This window comes from Melospiza georgiana, chromosome 6, assembly GCF_028018845.1.
Source record: "Melospiza georgiana isolate bMelGeo1 chromosome 6, bMelGeo1.pri, whole genome shotgun sequence".
Taxonomy (NCBI): domain Eukaryota; kingdom Metazoa; phylum Chordata; class Aves; order Passeriformes; family Passerellidae; genus Melospiza; species Melospiza georgiana.
This window is the reverse complement of record NC_080435.1, coordinates 38,846,209-38,869,123: the sequence shown is the minus strand read 5'-3', so window position 1 is coordinate 38,869,123 and position 22,915 is coordinate 38,846,209. Positions and strand designations below refer to the sequence as shown.

Below are 22,915 nucleotides of genomic sequence, written 5' to 3'. Positions count from 1 at the left end.
GTTAATGGATGACATTACCTAGGAATGTAACACTTGATTGTTTCCCTTGTCTGTACTAGATTCCCTCCATTATCATTTGAAGTATAATTGATCCTTAAGCCAGAGCTTAGATGTTAAACCCTCTCCTTGCATTCTCAGTTAGTACTGTAACATCCCTTGGCCTGGGTTTTGGCTTCTGCTGCTTTCTAGACCCTTTGAAGAGAACAGGGACATTCTTGGTATAGCTTTGGTATAGTGTAGGAAACTGTAATGTAATTAAATCATGTTTTGTTTTGCAAGTTGTTCAGCATGGATGTAGATAACATATGTAAGCATAAAATTATTTTCCATTGTTGTATGTATTAGACTTGATGGGGCAAGATTACCCATCTCTATTTTTTCCTTACTCTAAGGTACTTTGATTTCAGTTTTCATCTGTATCAGACTTCTTTTATTTTTTCATTTTCTACTTCCTTTGTAACTAGAAAACCATCCATTGGTGGCAGTTTTATTTTGGAAGTAGTGATGCAGAGTTTGTTTAAGTTTGTGGTGTGGTGATGATGTTTGTGAATTCAATTTCTAGTAATGCAATGTGATTCATTGTATACATGAGTATATTTAAAGTCCTTCAACTTTCTGATTGTCTTTGACACCTTTCATAAATGCTTCGTTACCATTGCAGATGAAAACATTCCCTGTTGGCAGTCAGACTACATGGCATGACTTAACGTGTGATTAAACTCTTCAAGACTGTTACAAACTTAACTCAGTATAAATCAAACAAATAGTCCTTTGCAGCTGTATGTCATGGGTGAAGTTGTCATATTTAGTTCTTAATTTTCTCAGCACAGATAGGACTTTTGTATATGAAGTTGGGAACTGTGCATAGGATCAGGCTGCGCTGCACTGGATGTGCTCTAATGGCAAACTTGATCAGCTGTTACACTGAATTCTAGAATTTTGTATAGTACCACTTTGAAAAAAAAAAGAAGGTGCAAAAGTATTTTGGTAGAAATATTTGTGACCTGTGAAAGATTTAAAAAAATACTATTTAGATAATCCAGATTATTTTCCGAGAGTACTCAGTCTGTTAATGTGTTCTGGGGGGACCAGAGAAAAACAAACAGTACCCCAGACAGGGTAACCACAAAAACCTTTTTACACGCTGAAAAATGTGGTGTCATGACATAAGAGAGACATTGGTATGTCATTATATTTTTCTTTCCTAAATTAGATGGTAAGCACTTTGGAAGCTCAGTAGGAGCTAGGAGATTGTGCCTCTGAGAAGTGATCTGCAAGAAACCATGGCATGATAATACGCCTTTGTGTGAGGCAGTGACCCTCTAAACCTTGGGAAAACAAAACAAAAGGCAGTGCCTGAATCACGTGTGTGAATATGTTACTGTGCAGTCATTTTAATGATTTCCAACTTCACTGTAAGGAAAAGCTGTGTGTCAGAGCTTTTGAACAGTTACATTTTGCTAGCCTTAGCAGAAAATGCTGGACTGCACAATTCTGGTTTGCTTTAACACACTAGTTCTGAGATCCGTGAGTCTGGTTGCTGCTGCATAGGCAAGAGTTGTGCATGCATTGAGGTTAACAGCAACACTAGATTGGGATCTGACCACTGTGATTTAATGTAAAGATAACTTATGGGAAACAAGATGTGGTAGTCGATGCTTCTGTCCTAGAGCTGTTCCAGTGCCTCACAGTGTTACCTTCAAAATCTGCTCGTGTGTCACTTCCCTACTGTGTGTTGAGAATACTTAAAGCATTTTTGTACTTAAGTATTGACTTAAAAATGCAACCCTGAAGAAAATTATGGAGAAAAGTCCAAATCTCTGTTTGGTAAAGCATTTTTATACTATAGAATGGGATACTTGTACAAAAAAGCAGCATCAGAGAAAACACCATGTCTCAGTAAAAGGTATGCCTTGTGAGCATGATGTTGAAATATTTTTTGACAATGTGATTGGAAAAGATTTCAGGGTTAGCGTTAGTGCTTATAAAAGCATTCCAAATGTCTGTTGGCCATGATGATGAAATTGTCATGGGACAAATTCCTCTAGAACAACAAGGTGCAAGGGTGAGGGGACTTGAATTTCCAGTTGGGCTCTAGATGAGGTTACACCAAGTACTGAAGCCTTTGGTCCAGTTACTGCCAAATATTGTGGTGCTCAGATAACGTTTCAGTTTTGCTATATTTTATCATTGTCTCTTTTTTTTTTTTTTTTTTTTTCAATGTGACTGGAATTATTTTGTGAAAAAGTTCAGATTTCATGTCTTGTGGAAAAAACCACATGTATTCCTTGCACTTTTACCATTTCTCATGCTCATTTTGAAGACATCAAAGTCTTGGGTTTGAGTGTTTTGCTTTGGGGGTTCTTCAGAAAAACAATATTTCCAAGAAGACTTAGCTCTATGAAGTTCAGGATATTCTTTTAAGCTTTTTCATTATATGATGAGATATGTTGAGCAGAATAGTGTAAGACAGTGTGAGTAAATCAGGTCTTTAACTGCTTTTGCTTCTTTGAAATATAGAACCACTTTTCCCCTTAAAAGTACTTTTCCAAATGTTAATATCTTTATAATTACCTTTGCAAGTATATTTACAGTAGCTTGTCAGTTCAGAGGAATGGGGACAGTAAAGAGAAAAACTTAGCAAACTTGTTGCTCTTTGGAAATGTACTTTGTCCTGAGCATCTCAATTACTAGCAAGTTAACAATCTACAGAAATGAAAATAGTGCACTATCAAGGCATACTGTAAAGGTGATTATTATTTGTATGGCTGTTCATAAGGAGTACTACTGGAATTTCTTCTTCTGTTGGAAATAATCTTTTAATGTTGGGGGCTTTTGTGTCCTGTCTTCAGCATTGTAGGATCAGTGTTCATTTCAAAGGAAGAATAATGGAAATTTAGTTTACCTTTTATTTTAAAAAATTTAAGCTAAATATATTTTTCTGCAGCTAAGAGCAATAAATGTAGATCTCCAGACTGATGCTGCTCTGCAAGTGGATATCTCAGATGCACTGAGTGAGAGGGATAAAGTGAAATTCACAGTCCATACAAAGGTAAACCTGGGTTTGTACATGCAAAAATTCTTAATTCTGTACAAAAGAGAGTTTTCTTAAACTGTTTGTTGAAACGAAATGTAACACAATCCAGAGGAAATGAGAAAGTAGAATTATCTCATGTTTATGAGACTGTGTAGCTGCAGTGCATAAGAAAAAAAATGACTAAAAATTAAAAAACTCTTTAGAAAAAAGTTATGTTCACTTTTTTTTTGTATTGATGTGTTGTTATGCCATTCCCATGCCTATTAATTAGTCTGTTTGCAGGTAGAATCTTTAATATACATGAATATACTTCAGTATAGTTTTTTAATTTGATTAGATCTTATAGTTTGAGATTCTAAAACTTAATTTGTAATTGTATTACATTCAGGGATCATTTTTAATTACTGTTGTTTATGACTTTTTTTTTTAGATTTCAATGTTTATTGATTGCAGAGTGACAGAATAACTGAAGTTGAATAAAATATCTGGACAGAATTTAATCCTATCTCATCTCTTCCTCTCACCATTAAATCAGAGTGCACAAGAGCACAGTGCTCAGCATTTGTGCATTTGGGTTTCAATTACAGAATCATGGAATCACTTAGGTTGGAAAAGACCTCTAAGATTGAATCCAACCATTATTCCAGCACTGCTGTGTCCACCATTAAACCATGTAGGGACAAGTGCCACATCTCCATGTTTTTTAAGTACCTCTAGGGATGGTTGCTCAACTGTTACCCTGGGCAGCCCCTTCTAAAACGTGACAGCCCTTTTGGTGAAGAAATTTTTTTTAATATCCAATCTAAACCTCCCCTGGTGGAGCTTGAGGCCATTTCCTCTTAGCCTCTCACCTATTACTTGAGAGAGGAGACCAGCCCCCACCTGGCTACAGCCTCATATCAGATACTTGCAGAGAGTGATAAGGTCTACCCGTGATTTTTATTCAGCCTGAACACCTCCAGCTCCTTCAGCCCCTCCTCATCAGGTTTGTGCTCCAGAGCTGCCACCAGCTCTGTTGCCCTTCTCTGGACACGCTCCAGCCCCTCAGTGTCTGTCCTGTCAGGAGGGGCCCAGGACTGACCACAGCACTCGAGGTGTGGCCTCACCAGTGCCCAGTACAGTCACTTTCTTGGTCCTGCTGGCCATGTTATTTCTGAGACAGGTCAGGATGCCATTGGCCTTCTCGGCCACCTGGGCCAGCCACTGTGGACCAGGTTCTTTTCCACTGGGCAGCTTTCCAGCTGCTCTGTCCCCAGCCTGTAGCACTGTCTGGGGTTGTGACACCCAAGTGTGGACCTGGCTCCTCACCTTGCTGAACCTCCTACAGTTGGCCTCAGCCCATGGATCCAGCTGGTCCAGATCCCTCTGCAGATCCTTCCTGCCTTCTGGCAGATCAACACCTCCACCCAACTTGGTGTCATCTACAAACTGACTGAGGGGCACTTGGTCCCCTCATCCAGATCATCAATAAAGATACTAAATGGAACTCCAGGATTAAGTTGATAAAGATGCTCTCATCAACACATACTAGATGTGTTGATGAGAGCAGGCACTCCACAACCTCTTATGGCAACCCATGCCAGTTGATTGCTGCACTAATTAAGATGAGGGTAGTTACTGTGGTATGAACTTTTGTTGTTCCCTCAAGGTTTTTTCTCATGTAGTAATGAAAAACCTTGTTTTTTGTTGAGCTTTTCTTCCTCTGTATCTCCTTCCCCCCCCATAATTCTACCTCCTTTTACCCTTCTAGAGTTCCTTACCAAATTTCAAACAAAACGAATTTTCTGTTGTCCGGCAACACGAAGAGTTTATTTGGCTTCATGACTCTTTTGTTGAGAACGAGGACTATGCTGGCTATATTGTAAGTACTGGTATTCTTTTGGTTTATATGTGCCATTTTCTGTGGGCTGGATCAAAACTACTTGAGACTGCTTTTAAATGCAGTGGAAACAGCAGGTGTTCACTCCTTATAAAATCAGATAAGCTTCTCTAATACGTCATTTTATGCAATTACACAAAATTAATGGTTGAAGCGAGCTTGGAAGAAAGCTACAAGTAGCTGTCATACTTTCTTGCCCTTTACTCCTAAGAAGTGAGTAGTTTAATTTGTCTCCAAGTGTATTTTTATGCCACTGTGTTAAAAGTGTGGGAGAGTATATCTGAACTATATAACTTGGTGGTATTGTTTCTGCAAGCTAATGTTTAACCGAGTTACACGGGGAACCTCAATATAAAGTAACTTACAGTTTGAAGTTAATTTCAGGCATTCCAGGAACAGAGGTCTCAAAACAGGCACCATATGATACTGCATATTAAAAATGGTGCTGCTTTTCATGTGTTAATTGCAAATGGGAATATTTTTCATCTTGGTATGAAAGTTTGGTATTCATTTTGTGTTTGGGGGGTGTTTGCTGATTCAGAGGGTAAACAGGTATTTCTGATTGATTACTGGGTAAATCATAATGAGTATAATCTGTGATGGTCATCCCATTATTGAGCTGGTCTTTTCTTAGTCAGAAAAGCTATTTGAAGTGACTAGACCTTCAGTGTGGTAATAACTAGTTTCAGACAGTTGACTGTCTAGATGGATTTTTCTTTTTTTTTTTTTTTGTAATATGTTACTATATGGGCCCATATCAGTAAATTAAAATTTAAGCATATTTGGTTCTGTGTTCCTTTCCCAACACCAATTCAGGTTTAGTTTGACTCTGATGTTTCCTCTTTCAGTGTTAATATACTGTATTACAAAATTAACCTAGAGCCTTGTTGACTGGGGGCTTTGTTACTTCAACACATATGTCTTTAATGTCAGCAGTGCTGCAAGAAAGAGCTAGTGCCTGCAAACAATAGGGAATGATTTTCTTGGTTTCAAGCTTTGGGAGTTAGAAATGGATGGTGTGAAAACAATTCTGGAATTCTTTTTTCTTCTTTCTTTAAATGAGAAATAATCCTTACCAAATAAGCTAAACCAAAACCAATTAAAATTTTTTTTTCAAGTTTTAAGTCATTGTCATGGGAAATGAAGTCTTATTTGGCTTCTGTTGTAATTAAACTGAAGCCATTACTTTATACTTTAGTAATCTTCAAGGACACTTGACCGAAATTGGTGTAGTAATGCAGCACGAATAACTCATGAAAAAGAGACTTTATCCAGAAATGCTGTAATGAATGATGAAAGAGAGAAACATGTATTAAAAAGCTGCAGGCAGTCTACAGTTCCTGTACTGTGAATGGGTGTTGTTTCACTGAGAAAATGAGAACTTAAAAAAAATTGGATTAAATTCCAGATTCCACCAGCACCACCCAGGCCTGACTTTGATGCCTCCAGGGAGAAACTGCAGAAACTTGGAGAGGGGGAAGGATCAATGACTAAAGAAGAATTCACCAAGATGAAACAAGAACTGGAAGCGTATGTAGACTTGATTACTACTTTATTAATTTATTTATATTCCAGAACTTTTAATGCTGTTTGCTGTCCCATGTTTCTGATCTCACTGTAATGGTTCTCTGTGAAACACAGACTTGAGAATCCAGTTGTTATATATAACCAAGGTTACTCTTAGTGATCATGATCAGTGCCATTAGGAAAATTGTAGAAATAATTTCATGGAAGATCTTCCGAAACAGGAAATAAATTAGCTTGTATTTGAGCATTCTTTCATAAGAAGGAAAGTACTTAGATCCTGTTCTTCACAGAACATCTGCAAAGGGAGGAGATAACGTATATCTTTTTTAGTTCTGGTATTCCACATTTGATAAGTATAATTAGACTTCAGGGTAATACACGCAGTGATTGGGAGTAGGGATTTGTACATGTGGTTGGTACTGTAAACATAGATGCCAACCTTCTGTTCCCCAAGAAATACAAAGATTCCTTTTTTGACACTTTTTTTTTTTAATTTTTGCACAAGGAGAATATACTTCCTGAAAATACTCTTTTCCCTTACTATGAACTTAATTTATATTGAAATAACTGCTCTGAAGCTTCTTGTTCCATATTGAGTTACACAGTGGAGTTTCTCCTTGCTTCGTCCATTTTCTTTATCATGCATTCACTTCTTTGATCTTTTTCCTGTCATTGGTTTCAGTTTTCAAGTGTATATTTACGCTGCTTCTAGACTGCTTCTATCAAGAGCTCTGAATTGGCAAGAAAAGTACATAGAACTCTTACAACTGCTGCTTTCTCTCCGAACTTCAGCTGCTGTGAGCAAATGTCTTGAAAAGCTCTGTATTAGTGATATGTACAACATAATTTATAGCAGAGTAGATATACACTTCATATGCAGAAAACTGGAAATGAGCAGAACACTATAGATTTTAAAGAATCTGGTTTTCCAGCGGCCCTGATCATGATTCTCTTGTGGTCTGGTTAGGGGTTGGATAACACAGAAAACTTTGGGTTTCTTCTACTGCCACCTCCATCCTCTGCATCCTCCTTTTTTGTCTTCACTGAATGACTACTACTCTCACTGAGATCAAACATCTCCCAACACTGGCCCTGCTGGTTTGCTGGTATGTAAATCTTAACCTCCTTGCACATAGTGGAAGGAAAAGCACTGATTTTAATTTCACTGTTTGACCTCAGAATGGGAAAAAGAGCCCTTTCCTCATTTTTAGATGAGTTGCATCTTACTCATTGAATTTGCAAAGCACAATGAATTCTAGCAAACTTGTATTGATAAGAGTGCCTTCCTCTTAACTAAATTGCAAGTGAGTGATTGCATTGAAGTTGAGTTGGCTGAACTGGGCAGCTATGTGATTGTTATGGTTAAATGGGGTTTTTTTGTTGTACCTACCAAAAGCAGCTCTTAATTTCACTTTTAGAACCACTATGAAGTGAGACATCAATGTAAGCTTTGGCTCAAAAAGGCTAGGTGCTTTAACATGAAATAAAAGACTGTCTAAACAGCTAACAAAACTACATAAACATATAAATAAGTAAGGAGGGTGCAAATGGGCAAGGGGATGGAGATGGGGAGGAAGGAATTTGCACATCAATACACAGTGCTGTGGGACTGTAGTCTGTACCTTAGTTTCTTGAATTTTGGGGTGCTTGGAAAAGGACAATGAAATGAGGTTACACTTTCAGCAAACCAGTGTCTGTTAGCTAACCATAAAAATTAGAGTGCATTTGTTGACTCTTCATTAAAAGTCTCTCTGTAATGTGTTTGGGCTTCAAATTTCTCCCTAGTATTAACACTGCAGCATTTATTTATGTCTATATCAAACATTGGAGTGATAAACACCAATATATTGGCTTGTAATTTTGTACCCTTTCTAAGGATCTCTTAAAGCTGTTCATGAGGTTTATCTCAATCTAAATTGCTTCATATGAAATTCTTATGTCTGTCTTATTTCTTGTTTTTAGTGAATATTTGGCAATATTCAAGAAGACAGTTGCAATGCATGAAGTGTTTTTGTGTCGCGTGGCAGCACATCCTATTTTGAGAAAGGACTTAAATTTCCATGTATTCTTGGAATATAATCAGGATGTGAGTATTGAAAACTGAATTGCTGGCAAGAGAAATCAAGATGTGCTTTTATGGTGGGATGGAAAACTGATTAAGAGGGAATTACCTCCTGGAGCAAATTACATCAATTCCTTCATGCCAGACATACTTGTATCGTAAAGGTTAGAAATTCATTTAGTCTGTAGGAGTTCATTTTCTGCCACCTGGGGACCCAAATGCACTCTGTGCTTTAACCTCAGCATCAAAAAGATTACTGGAAATCTAGTGTATTTTGGATTAAAAAGATTAGCTTTTGGTGGTGATTCCACTTGATAGTATACTTTTCCACTCTTTGAATTATTTTTATTTACTGTGGGGAAGAATGATGTAACAAAATGGAACACTAATTTTTTAGCATTTGGAACTTTGGTGTAAATTCTGTTGCTAACAAAACTAGAGAGAATTTCTGATGAAATATTTTGATAATGCTAATGATGTGAGTGAAAATGGGGTTAATTTTTTTCTGAATATTGGACTAGTGTGGCTATCCACATGTAACATAATGAATTGAGATAATGGAGAGTACTTTTGGATTCATAACCTTTTGTTATTGGAGACAGTGTTTGCTCTTATTCTGCAAAGAGTTTCAGTTACTTTTTAAAATTGCAGGGATCAACATTAAGTGGAAGAAATTATTACACAGACTGGCTCAACTGTGTGCATACTTAATTCAAAATATGTTACAGAGGTTCCTCTGTTGCTTGATGTAGAAATGCTTACAGATTCAGGCACTCAGTTTACTTAAACTGGGAGTAGTTAGATGGACAGGAAGAGAGAGTGTGAGGAGGCTTAAACCAGCATGATCCTCTGGAAGTCAAAGATCTGTCATTCACTAGAGAGTGAAACATGGTTGTGTTAACTCAACTATTGTTTCATCAACTCAGCTATACTGTGCATGATAAATACTGTGTTATTGGTAACTGAAATGAACACTCTGTACAGCAGGTGCTAGAATGGTGCTGATCTCTTTTTTTTTTTCCTTTTTTTCCCCTAGAATGGTGTTTTAGGTGATAAACAATCTAGTGAATGAGGTAGTCTTCATTCTGTATGCAAGGTGCCCTGTCCCCATTAGTGCAGAGTATAAGAATAAACAGAGAACAGTAGAACTGTTTTAAGTATAGCTAGTAGGGATATGTAGTTCTATTTGATTTTTTAAACCTTGTATTACCTCCAGAATATGAATTAACATAAATTAATTTGTTTTTCAGTTGAGTGTTCGTGGGAAAAATAAGAAAGAGAAACTTGAAGACTTCTTCAAAAATATGGTTAAATCAGCAGATGGTGTCATTGTTTCAGGAGTAAAGGTGATTACTGCTTCACATAGCAAGATTTAAAATGTATTAACATTTGTCACCTTTTTTAATGAAGCAGAATTTTACATAGGTACAAAAATGGATTTTTATCGTGATATTTAACTTAAGGATTAGTGGCAGACCATGGGTGAGAACTTGTGGCCTGGATACAAATGAATTGAGAGCTTTCTTGTGGCCTTTCAGTACTCTGTGAAATTAAGCCCCTTTTTTATACATAGATAACTGATAATCTTGTTGGGGTTTTTTTTTGTTCAGGCCTGCCATTTTATATAGTGGAAAGAAGAACTAGGTCTGACAACTGCTTCTGTTCAGAAGTTACTAATGGAGTGAATTTTCCCAGTCTTTTAGAATCTGTCTGCTGTTTCAAAGAGCAGCAGTAGAGGTTATATGATTTTTCCCATCTCCTAGATGTAAGAATGTAACTGAGAAAAAAAAAGTAATGAAAATTCAATTTCGTTTATACTTTTCCAAAAGCTACAAGATACTTTTATAGCAAGCAGAAATTCTGCAGAGAATGATTTATAATCTCTTTTCTTTCTAGTGGTGACTTTCCATTTGGTAGCAATTTTTACAAGAGTTAAAACTGTCTAGGTTAAATTTTTTTTTTTTTTTTTGAAACTACGGGAAAGTGGATGTGACCATGGATTAATTATGACTTGGAGAAAAATATGAAGTCCAAATAACTTCCAGTTTCATGATACTGTTCAAAGCCCAATTTGTAGGCTATTCCATGGTGTTGAGCATCTGTGTTTAATTTTAGAGGGTGTTTAAAAATAAGTATAAGCCAGTTATCTCAAATTATAATATGGACAATATTGACATTTACCTTTGTTTACCAAATTGAAAGAAGTCTGTCATTAGGATCAGTGTTCTGAGCTAGGAGTTCAAATCATCTTGTCTGAGACCTCAGCCTCTGTGCTGCTGGGTGACTTTCATCCCTTCTCCCCTTTTTCTGAGTAGATTGCATGGATTCTGTTTGTCTGTCACCCTTGGTGATCCTTTGCTATTCCTTCATATTTAGTTATATAGACCTTTAGGATACTTGTTGCAGATTCTTAATTCTTACTAAATTCTTAATAAAACTTAAGGTCATGATATAAGTGGAGAAGAAATCAGTTCATATAAATGGTGTTTTAGAGAATGAAACCAGATGCATTTCCTGCAGTGAATGTGCAAATTTACTCTGCAATTGCTCTGTGGAGAGTGGGTGAAATCCTTTTTCTTAAATGTTCCCTTTTTTTGTAGGATGTGGATGACTTCTTTGAACATGAGAGAACATTCCTTGTAGAATATCACAACCGAGTCAAAGATGCCTCTGCCAAATCTGATAAAATGACAAGATCACATAAAAGTGAGTTTTTCAGGGTGAAAATAGTACTGGTTAAAGTGTACAGAAGTTGTTAGTGAGGAAAAGTCATTTTTAGTTTACTTTTTGCATATAAAAAGTGAATTCATTTCTCCAAGTGTAGCCTTCCCTATCTAAAGAAGTTCAGTCTGAATTTCTGAGTTTAGGCTTTGCTGCAGTAGAGTAGATGGAGTAAGAAGAGCCTGGTATTCTTCCTGCTGTCTGCTTGAAAAGAATTGCACTTTAAGTATTAATATTTTTTAGAAGTCTGATTTGGTCATTTAGGTGTAGAGGTGGGTAATATGGCAGTACAGGTGATTTTACTCCTAGTGCAGTTGTTCTGGATTGGATGTGGTTGTTTCCATTGAGGGCAATCTCTTGGCAAACTGAGCATTGAATTACTTTACTAACAAAAGTTACCTTTGCTCGTACCTTTCCATTTTTTAGCCATTTAGAGTGGGGACAGCAGTGTAGTGGGGACATTGAGTAGTCTGGTTGGCAGGATCCCTTTTCTTCCTGAGACAAGATTTACCACTTGCCTGTTGATTTGTCTTCGTGAGCTGAGTGCTAGCCATTGTGATTTCTGAAAGCTCTAGATGGCCTTCTCAAGTGCAATTCATTTATTGGAGAAAATGAAAAATCTTTGGGTTAGACTATTGTGTTTGATTTAGGATTACTGTACTTTGAGAAGCTCAGAAGAAATTGGCCTGTGTTGCCTTTGATTATAAGTTTTTCTACCCAGATAAATCAAAAGTGATCTTCCAGATTCTGTCTGTTCCTTGAAGTTTGGGTCTGATTTACAGATACTGTCTTTGCTGTCTACAGTAATATAGTTCATACAATACCAGGTCACAAACCCTTCATGAATCTCCATTGATAAGATCTCTAAAATGGATATTGGATGAGATGTTAAACCAAGAATTTCCTGAGTTCTTCAGATGCTTCTCTTGCTGTTGCATGAATGCTGTGTCTTTTGTAGTGTTAGTATCTGTGCTAGAAGATGGAAGGAGTCAGATATGGCTCATGAGCTAAAGGCCCTGTATCTGCATTCAGTTCCCACCTGAAGTGGTTTCTGGTGGTTTTAGTTCCTTTCTTAAAATGAGAACTGAACTTCATTCATGGTAATGAAGTGCCAAGATTTATTTACAGAGTGAGAAAGGCTTTAACATTGGCTGTAGAAGTGGGAAAATCCTTTGAAATTAGGTTGTAGAGGATCTGATGGGAAAGGATTGATCAATCTCATGACAAAGCTTCATTGGTTTCCAGGCTCAAATCACATACAGTGTTTACTGTCAACTTCTGCCAAACTGTGAATCGGGACAAATGGCACCTTTTGGAATTCTGGCTAGAGGAGTAGAGCAGTGACCTGGGGAACCTGTTTTGGAAATGGGCAATCTGTAGTTTATGGATAACATGATCAACAGAGAGCTGCAGGTCTTGCAGACACCCACTTGCTATTTCCAGCAGTAAAATCAATTTTTATGTTGAAATTGGAGGAATAGAAGGGGAGATTAATTGCTTCCTAATACCATTCTTCACTGTAACCAGCTGCATTGATAATGTATGTAGTAATGAATTATGTGCAAGCTGACCCACTCAATCTGTTAAGGTTGTGTTATTAGGAAAAAAATAATTCTGCTTAAAGGCATATAAACTTCAGAAATAACAAACAAATGTATTTTCCTGTTCATTGCTTGGATCTGTTGGTTTTCGTCGTCCATTGAGTTAATGTTTAAAGCTTTTTAAAAAAGGTCTGTATGCAAAGATTTGGTTTTTATGTCTTTTATATTATATAGCAATACCTCACTAGTGAAATTATGCAGCCTTCTTACAAATGTTGCTTCTAATTTATTGTTTAAAGTGATTTAACACTAATGCTACTTTAACCAGTAACTGGTTATTGAAGAGGTAAGGGTTTTCTAAAAACAGGGATGTGCTAGAAAATGTGTTGAGTATATAGTGCTGTATTTTTTGTAGTTTGGGGTTTGTGGTCGATTAACTGCTCTCAAGCACACAGGCTTTGTTACTGTTAAACTGTGATTTTTTTCCCAAATGGTTTTAAAATAATATTTAAATTCAGACTTTAACCATTAAGTTTGTACATCTTCCACCAAAATAAAACATTAAAAAATTGCACAATTAATTCACCTAGCAGGTTGTAATTGCATAAAATACTCCTAGATAAATTACAGACTGCACAATTTGGTGAAACCACTGTTTTTATTGTGTGAAGTTATCCTTCCTATTAAGTGATGAGATTGCAGTTTTATTTCTACTTCTGTGTTAAAGCATGTCCTTTTGGAAAAATACCTATTTTTGAAGGAAGGAATTTCAAAACTTTCAGAAAGAAGAGGAATGAGGTACTAAAACAAGTGCTTGTTTGTTTTTCTAGATGTGGCGGATGACTACAATAGAATTGGTTCTTCGTTATACGCATTAGGAACGCAGGACTCCACAGATATATGCAAGTAAGATATTGTTAATTTCCTATGGGGCAATTTGCTGTGTAGCAGTCTTAATGGTGGCCTGTGAGATTGGTAACTCTTGTTAGGAGGAAACCAGAACTTATTACAGCTGTATGACATTAAATCCTTTTCTCCTCTAGTATTTCATTGCTTTAGCAGGCTGCATTTAACAGTTTTGTTTTAATATTAGTCTGTAAAAAAATGCCAATTTCTAAAGTCTGTAGAAAATTGGATAGTTGAGATGGAAAAGTCCTCATCAAATAAGGAAAAAAACCCACAATTCTTTCACCATTTAAAAAAAAATGTTCCAAATTCTTTGATATATGCAGCAAGCACAGGTCTCAGTCTGAGTATATGGATTTTTTTTTGAGTGTACCAACATCCTGAAAAATAGTTCTGCTGTTCTGGCAAGTTTATTGCCCTTAGGAAAACAAAGGAATCTTCAGGGATCTCCAGAACTTTAGAACAGTATCTCTATGTACAGATGTTTGTCCTTTAGTCTTTCAGTGGTTTGCTTGAAGATGAAACCTGGTGTATCTGACTATAAAACTTAGTTACTAGCTTAAAGAAATCAGTGCTTGTCCACATACACACATAGTTAGTGTGATGTTGGTGTCGGTGTGATGACAGGTAGGACATGAAAGTTAACTTTCTAATATACCTGAGTTACAGTGATATACTTCCAGATGTGGTGATAGCTTATATACCAGGTACTTTGATGATGGTATTGATATTTGTTGTAGTCCATTAGGGTGTGTCAGAAATCACATCTGTCCTCTGTCAAAATAGTATCATTTGACTGTAATTCAGTCTGCTCTAGGACTGAAGCCCTGTATTGTTTCCTGCAGTGGAGATGTTGCCACACTGTTGCTCAGCATCCCTGAATTCCTAGTAGGACATATGTCATGTTTACTGGGTGAAGAAAAGTACATTCAGATTTGTGTAAAGGACACTTGATAATAGTGTAAGACCATTGACCATGGTGCTGGTGTTAGGGGTTTAATTCACAGAAGCATAAAGAATTCTTGAGGAGCTGAGCAATTATTCTTTACTTAAAAATATCCATCTGTTGTGCTTTGTTTGTCCCTTGCCTTTCTTACATTGCCCAGTTCCCACATGTTTGAAGTTTGATACTAGTATGTTTTCTGAGTTCTGTGAATTATAATTGTAAGCAATGCCTTTGCAATCTTTATTGCCAGACACAGGCTATAGTGTGAGTTCTAGAAATTAGACTGTTCAAAACAATGTTGTAATATGAGCTGTTTCCTTTGCACAGGTTTTTTCTGAAGGTGTCAGAGTTATTTGACAAAACAAGGGTATGTACTGTGAAATGGACTCATGTGTCAACAAGGCATTAATATGTGAATTAATATGGGTGCTTCTAGATGGAGCATTTAAGCAATGTCTGGTATGGAATGAGAAAATGTAAGATTTCAGTTGTGTTTTGTAAAATGAACCTTTGGACTCCTCAGTCCAAACATTTCTAGGCAGTCTGCTGTAATACCCTTCTGTTCCTCTAAAATGCATTGAGGTCTTCCATACTTGTTACTGGGAGTCACAGAACTTGTTTTGGATAAAAGAAATGAAGACATTGAATCCTTAATCCAAAGCAATGGTGGTCATGCTGCTATTTTCCTGGAGCCAAGATCTGTTTCTGCAGTTATTTGACTCAAAAGCAATATTGCTTATGCTTGTAACTAGTTTTTCATATATCTTCTCTTTTGCCTTACTTATTTGGCTTGGTAGAGAGAAGATGTATGCCATGTATCAGGAAAAGTTCTAAATGAAAGATATGTGCATTTCCTAAACTGGCAATTGTATCTGCATTAACACATACTTTAAAGAAAATTGACAGAATTACTTGCTTTGACTCAAAATGTTGCATTTCAGAAATTATCTTTTTTAAATTAGAGTTTAAAAAATGCACTTGAAGACTCTTTCTAATCTGTTTCAAATGCAAGCAAATTAGTTTATTGGTTTTTAGACCACTTAGCACATGCAGTCACACAGTTAGTCTGCAAAGGTGCCTTAAAAATTTGTTTTCCTTTGATTTCAACAACAATATAAAACTGCTTGTGCAACTCTTAATATAAGTTTATTTCTCTACATCTTTTCTAGCATATGATAAATATAATTGCTATTGGGGAAAAAAAAGCAGTTTTTAATACAGAAAGCCAGTTGCTAATTACTGCTTGCAGAGTAGCTTATTCCTTACATTTTAATACAAAATCCTAATACTGCTTCTTTGCATCTTTAAGTATCCTGTCATTAAAGCCTGATCTTAGGTTTTGAAAAAGACCATCTGTTGTGTACTGCATATTGTACATTTAATTGCATCATACAAATGAATACCCAAAGTCTGGTTGTTTTTAAGTTGATCCTTTTGCTTACTGGTTTTTGTTTGTTTGTTTGTTTTATGGTGGTGTTTTGTTTTGTTTTTCCAGAAAATAGAGGCTCGAGTATCTGCTGATGAAGATCTTAAGCTTTCTGATCTTCTGAAATATTACCTTAGGGAATCTCAAGCTGCTAAGGTGAATCTATGGGTTTTTGTTCAGTGAAACTGTGGGTTTTTAACATTAAAAAAAAAAAAAAAAAAAGAGAGAAAGTGATACGGGCTCATCAACTCACAATATAGATAGATTAAAATGCTGTCTGCTCTAGCCTGCAGTTTTTCCCTTGGCTGTAAAACCTGTTTGTGTTGAGTATAAGGAGTGAAAAAGTAGTTGCTGATGTGGGACTGACTGTATGGAACTGAGTAAGCCACTTGTCAAGGCCAAATCATGCAGTAACAAGAAACACTGGAAGGGCTGTTCTCGTGTTTGCAGTGTGTTTGGTGTTTGTAATTTCAAGCAATTCTGCTTTTTTTTAATATTAAAATTGGATATTTCATATAATCTACTAGTGCAGATATGAAAACACGTGGGCTGAATTTGACATTCTGTGCTTGCAGAAAATTTCATTCTTACTGTTGTTTGATGTGAGATGATTAAATTGTATCACAGAATGAGCAAGCATTTGACAGTAACCGTCTGTAGTTACAAGATCACAAACTGTTGCACAAAAAATGTTACTACTGCTTCTTGGGCTCTGTGTGTATTTCAGATACATAATCTAAATGTAGTTTGTTTCTAATCTAAGAAGCTGTGAAATTTCCCATGGTTTGCCTTCTTTGGCTTTTTGGAGTTTGATCTAAGCCATCTGTTGCTAGCCTCTGTCAGACAAGATGGAGACCAAAGAGTATTATGTTGTGGATCTATCTAGTGTGGACATTCCTGTCACTTGGAGGATGAAGTAAAGTGAATGCAAATAATTTACTAAGAACTAAAATACAGCAACAAGGACTAAAATTAATTTGATTTTTTAAATTACTTGGAATATAATAAAACCCTTGGGTAGAGTCTTATAAACTCCATACTACCTTTGTTTTTTTAATAGGATCTCCTATATAGAAGATCTAGGTCACTAGTGGATTATGAAAATGCTAATAAGGCATTGGATAAAGCAAGAGCAAAAAATAAAGATGTGCTGCAAGCTGAAACTACTCAGCAAATATGCTGTCAGAAGTTTGAGAAAATTTCTGAATCAGCAAAACAAGGTATTTGGGTGGTCCTTGATCCTATGTTACTACTTGAAATTAACATAGTATGTTATTAATGAGAATTAATGTAATTAATAAGAAAATATTTTTGTACTGTTTCCTAAGCAGGAATATTATTTTTTAATTATGATTTACGTATTTTAGAAAGTTCAAATTTTATTTTTCTTTGACTTCTTATAGCTCTGATAGGTAGAGCAAAGTCTAGGTGCAAATTGCTTGTTAATCTTTTTTCCCCACATACATAAGCTAGGATACAAAATGATAACAGTTAGCAGTAATAGCAAATGAATATTTTAGTGTTAAAATTCCCCTTTTGGGGGGAATTATGCTTTCTTCTGTGAAGGCACCAGTCTGACCAGTCTGTCACAGATACTATACTACATTAGAGGAGGCAGAAATAATGAAATGAGATTTCACTGAATTACAGGGTTAGTAGAGAAAACGAACCTTATTTGCATGTTACTTTTCTTCTGGAAACTCACTGTCTTTTTAGGCTAAACTTCAGTGAGTTAGTAGGTGTCTGAGTCATCATTTGTGGCAGATCTGTTCAAGGTTTAAACACTATGCTCTTCTGTTTTTATTATTGAAGAGTTGTTTGAGCCTGTAAATCTGGTTAATGATTCCTGTAAATGAGACAATGGAGAATGAGTGATCCTGTTAGCCGCAATGGTATATGCAGAAGGCAAACTGTTGTTCACTCTAGTTTTAGCTTAGTATATTCCCTGAAGACTTTCAAGTATCAGCCTTGAAAGAACAGTGCAGTGGAATAAGAGAAGTAAATGTTAAAAGCATCCACTTGGCAGTCTTTTTTCAAAAGAGCTTAGTGTCCACAAAAGGTTACCTAGAGGTGAGGAGCTGCAGTGATGGTTTCCTTTCTTCCAAGTGAGTGGCAGTATTTGTGAGCCCAGAATGTGCTGAGATTAAACGTGAGGTTTTTCTTTGTTCCTTCTCTCGCCCTTTACCTCTTCCATCCTGAAGGAATATCCATCTGTTAATAGCTGAGGTCACTAGCACGGATACTGTTAATGAGTCCATTTTTATTTTCTATAGAACTGATAGACTTTAAGACAAGAAGAGTTGCAGCATTCAGAAAAAATCTGGTGGAACTAGCAGAACTGGAATTAAAGCATGCTAAGGTAACTGTGATCCTTTTTGGCCTATATTTCAAGTGATTTTAAATATTTGATTAACCAAAATGGCTTCAGTTGTTGTATGATACACACTTCACATTCAGGAAGGAGAATTTTAAGTTTTGTCCATAAAGATTAAATTTCTTTAATAAAGAGAAATTGAAGTATAGGTGAAGTGTCTCAGGGATTGGTATGCTTGAGGTGCCTCTGGAAAACTCATACCCTGGAAGAGAATTTTGCCTTCAGTTTTGTGTTTGTTTGATATTTTCATCTACAGAATTTGAAAACTCACCTGTTTTTAAAACTTCATCTCTCCATTTCACTATGAGAAAGGAAGTGGTTTCTCCTGTTAGCCAGATTTTGGGATTTGATGTATAGGGTATTCAGCATGAGATCACACTGGCCTGTCTGGTATGATGACTATGCTTTTTGAACCTTTTTGCCTTTAAACCATTAACAAAAGAGGCATGTTGCAGATAGCCTTTTCAGGAACAAAAATTTTTGTGGGAAAATAACTTTAGGAGGCCTGTACTGTCCTTGAGTTTCACAATGTATTTGGTTTCATGGATGACTACAACAGTCTCTTATTTGAACAGTCTTACAGCTGGAGGCAGCTTTCTTTTAAAAATCAGTTCTTTAGCATTTCTCTTCAAATCTGAAACTGCATTGGTTAGGAAGCTGTGAATTAACTCAGAATATATCTGTTGAAAGGACTTGTTAAGAGGTGTATTGCTGCTTTACTTTCTTTTCAGTAGTGTTGATGGTGTCATTCTTCCTTCTGTTTGTAAAACCCATGTGCAATAATAAGGGTTGTTTGGGGGACTTCTTTAAAAAGATCTTTGTAGGTGTAAGTTCAGCTAAATGAGATATTTATGTATTGCTGGTAAAGCAATCAGTAATGTATGGAACACATGACTTTTTTTTCAGATGAACAGTCCTTACTTTAAATAGTCCTAGCAATCTTACTTGAACAGTTTTTAATGATTTGCCATATTGTGCTTTAGTAAGGGAATGCTTCTGTCCTGCTTCAGTCATTGACTCTTCATCATCTCTTGTAACTGACTTTTCTGAAGTCTCCACATGCCTTGAAGTGGAATGCTTAGACAATGTCTCTGTCTTCTATTAAAGAATCACTTCTTTTAACCATGCAAGTCACAATGTTGGAATAACATTCTCTTTAATTTTGACAGCTAATGACTGTGGAATGCAGGGGGAAGATGCTTAAATTATGTAGCTTTCAACTTGATACATGTTTCCTGTGTCCTCAGTACCTGGAAGTTCTTGAAGATTTTTAGCTTTAGTTTGTTGTCACAGCTTGTGTTTAACACTAATTTCTTTGAATAGTCTCTCTGTGACTTACCTTGTCTTAGTAAATTTAATAACAAGGAGCCCATGAAGCTGGATATAGAACCTCTGAATTGTAGTTCTGCTTTTGAAGGTGAATTTTTTTTGCTGACCCTTTTCACCTACTCTATCATGGAGCACACCATTCACCAGACAGTTTTTAATCTTTAAAGCTTTACAATAATAAAAGGTCATTTTGACTAAGAATGATAAGTCTTGAAACATTAACAAATACTGTAACTTGTTGAATGAAAGATGTTTCATTTCTCATGAGGTTTGAAAATTCTCTTTTTCAATGCCACTGTTTCATATTTAAAAACAAGCTAAGCTACAGATGGATCGGTTTGGTTGCAATGTTTTTCTTGCTGTGAATTCTGAGTTTGATTATTACAAAATTTACAAGTACAGTGGGTTGTACTTTTCAACATTATATAATGGGAAATGTTCTTATTAATGCAGTAACCAAGGTATTTGAAGAGGGACTTATGGATAAATTTTTAATTTTTATTAGTCTATACAGAGTGTTGAAGGATGAAATGGTTTGATGGACACTTTCTAGGTTAGTTCCATAAAAGAGGAAAATAAGATATTAAAAGACTTGTTTCTTGGGTTGGGTTGTGTTTTGTTTTGTTTTTATATAGTATTGTGCCCTGATGTGGGAAGAACAGTGCTAGAGGAATATGAAATGCAAATCATGAGCAATGCTTCCATTTCAAGGACTAGGTAGCCCTGGTTTTGACTGCTCTAAGCTGGGCTGTTTCTAGACACCTAATTGCTCTGGAAGACTAATGGAAGTATAAAAGAAAGCTGTGTTTTTCATGTAGGCAGTCAATTAATTACATCAGCCTAAAAGCCCCCTGCTTCTAGGTTTTTGGCAAAATACTTTTCCTGATGCTGGCAGTCTCTGTGCTTTTGCACTTCCTGGAGGCAGACATGTGAAGTTTTAATAGCAACAGAATGGCAATTGCTTGGTCAGTCGAGTGTGGAGCACAGTGCTGACAAACTTTGCAACATGAACTATTACCCAAGTGTACCTGTGTGTGTGCTTCCAGCCAAGTAGGGAGGAGGTCTGGGGACAATGGATATACTGCTGCAGCCTTTTGCTAGAAGTCTTCTATTATGGGTTGTCTTTTTCAGCAGTGAGTGCCTCCAGACTAGATGCCATGCAGATGCATCTGTTTCTGAATCAGTCTAGCTGTGTATCTTCTGGACTCGGAGCTGCCTCACACAAAAAACATAGAGCTGAAATATGATGTAGCAGTTGTGTGTTGAGCTCACCTGAGAGGCTCTTCTGGAGGAATTTGGAGGACACAATGAAGGCTGCTGCTTGACTTGCAGTTTAAAGTTACTTGCTCTGTGTGGAAAGAAAAACACAAATCCTAAAATACAGAGGTTGCTGCACAGAAGAAGTCAAGAGTGACCAAAGAATTGAGAGAAGGTTCTGAGGCACAGCTTGCATTTTGTGAACTATACCTGCCTGTAGCTCTAGAAGACTTGAGGGCCATAGGGAAATAAACTCAGTAAATCAGGGACATTGTACATACAAATTCTAAGTAAACCCTCTCTGCCCAGTTATGTTCATACTCCTTCCCTATAACGTACTTCTTGGAAGTATTAATATCCTCTTCTCCTTTTGAATAACAACTCAAGACTTTTGAAAAAGCTAAAAATCAGACTGTGGGTTGGGTTTGCTTTAAGATGATGAAAAGGCAGACTGCTGCCAGGAAGGATGATGATGCATGATTCTTCCTTTCCCTTATGTTGGCACAGTTATGTGTGCAGCTGCATAGTAAGAAGGGCTGAAGGTTGCTCTGGGTTTTCCTAAGCTTTCGTTGTCTTGTTTTCACAACATCCCTTGTATCAAAACACACAGTTTTCTCTGGGAGGGTCTGGTAATAAAAGAGAGCTGCTTTCTTAGCAGCAGCATGTACCCTGGATCTATTTAGAACACCTGCCAAACTGAAGCTTTAGATTATCATTGGTCAGTGACCTACTCTAAACATGTTGATATTTCTTTTTCTGTGGCCATTCTGGCTGATTACCCCCCCTAGGTAGTGCTTAGCTTCTGTTTTGCTAGTTCTGTGTTTCTTCATGACTTAATGCAGCTGTAGCTAATGTAAGACCTGAGTCAGTGTTTGGCCATTTTGGTGCAAAAGCTGCATTTGGTGTTCACAGTTCAGCATTTTAAATGGTTGGATTTTGAGGTATTCCTGTGTTCAGGAAGGGAGGTTTGATAGCTGCTGAAACTGCTACAGTTATAATCATATAGCATTCATAGCCTTGGCTGTACAGTGAGTCTTTTGACATTGAATTGTAACTGCGTAACACAGCCACCTCCTTCATGTAAACAAACAGAAACATTTATTTTCCACAAATACTAACATATACACTCTTGCCTCTCTGCGTTTTTTGGAAAAAGAATTTCTTGTGTACTAGCAACAGATGTCTGTTTGGAGCCAATAGAAGAAGGAAGTAAGCAAAATGCAGTGCTAAGAGATTTGCTGAACTGTATTGTCAGTAATTCTTTCTTTCCTGAAAAGGATGTTTGTGTCACTGTGGTTCTGCCAATAATTTTAATATCTGCAGTTTAGGAGTGTGAGCTGGCAAGAAACACTTTTCTGAATCTGAATGTATTGGACTTTCTCAAGCTGTGGTGATGTAAATCAAGTATGTCATATACTGCAGCCACAAGGAGTAATGGTTCACAGTTTCTATTGTCCTTGATTTATTATAATTTAAATAAGGTGGTTCTTGTGAACTTTGTTAATTTGATCTAATGACAATGAATTATGTGCCTGTTTGGAAAATTTGAGTAGACTGGCTGGCTTAGTCTGGAAATGACTGAGGTGTAAAAGATGTTTTGATGGTTTAACCTCAGCTGGCAAGTAAAACTCAGGAAAGTGAGAAAACTGGTGGGTTGAGTTAAAGACAGTTTAACAGGGAAAGCAAAAGCCATGCACACAAGCAAAGCCAAGCAAGGACTTTATTCACTGCTTCCCATGGGCAGGCAGATGTTCATCCATCTCCAGGAGAGCAGGGCCCCATTATGTGTGACAGTGACTTGAGAAGACAATAGTCTGAATGCCCCCCTCTTCCTTCTTATTTCCCCCACATGATATACTAAGCATGATGTCATATGGTCTGGAATATCCCTTTGGTCACTTGGGGTCAGC

At 36.7% G+C, this 22,915-nt stretch overlaps 1 protein-coding gene across 1 annotated transcript in view; it reads left to right on the top strand.

Annotated features, from left to right (window-relative positions):
• SNX6 (sorting nexin 6) overlaps nucleotides 1–22,915 on the top strand; it is a 28,402-nt gene that overhangs the window by 2,810 nt on the left and 2,677 nt on the right. The window contains exons 3-13 of the mRNA XM_058026328.1: nucleotides 2,948–3,052; nucleotides 4,788–4,898; nucleotides 6,325–6,446; nucleotides 8,406–8,529; nucleotides 9,756–9,851; nucleotides 11,106–11,211; nucleotides 13,598–13,673; nucleotides 14,947–14,986; nucleotides 16,115–16,201; nucleotides 17,106–17,265; nucleotides 18,319–18,404. Of these exons, the coding sequence (XP_057882311.1) occupies nucleotides 2,948–3,052; nucleotides 4,788–4,898; nucleotides 6,325–6,446; nucleotides 8,406–8,529; nucleotides 9,756–9,851; nucleotides 11,106–11,211; nucleotides 13,598–13,673; nucleotides 14,947–14,986; nucleotides 16,115–16,201; nucleotides 17,106–17,265; nucleotides 18,319–18,404 (1,113 nt within the window). The remainder of the gene's footprint in view (nucleotides 1–2,947; nucleotides 3,053–4,787; nucleotides 4,899–6,324; nucleotides 6,447–8,405; nucleotides 8,530–9,755; nucleotides 9,852–11,105; nucleotides 11,212–13,597; nucleotides 13,674–14,946; nucleotides 14,987–16,114; nucleotides 16,202–17,105; nucleotides 17,266–18,318; nucleotides 18,405–22,915) is intronic.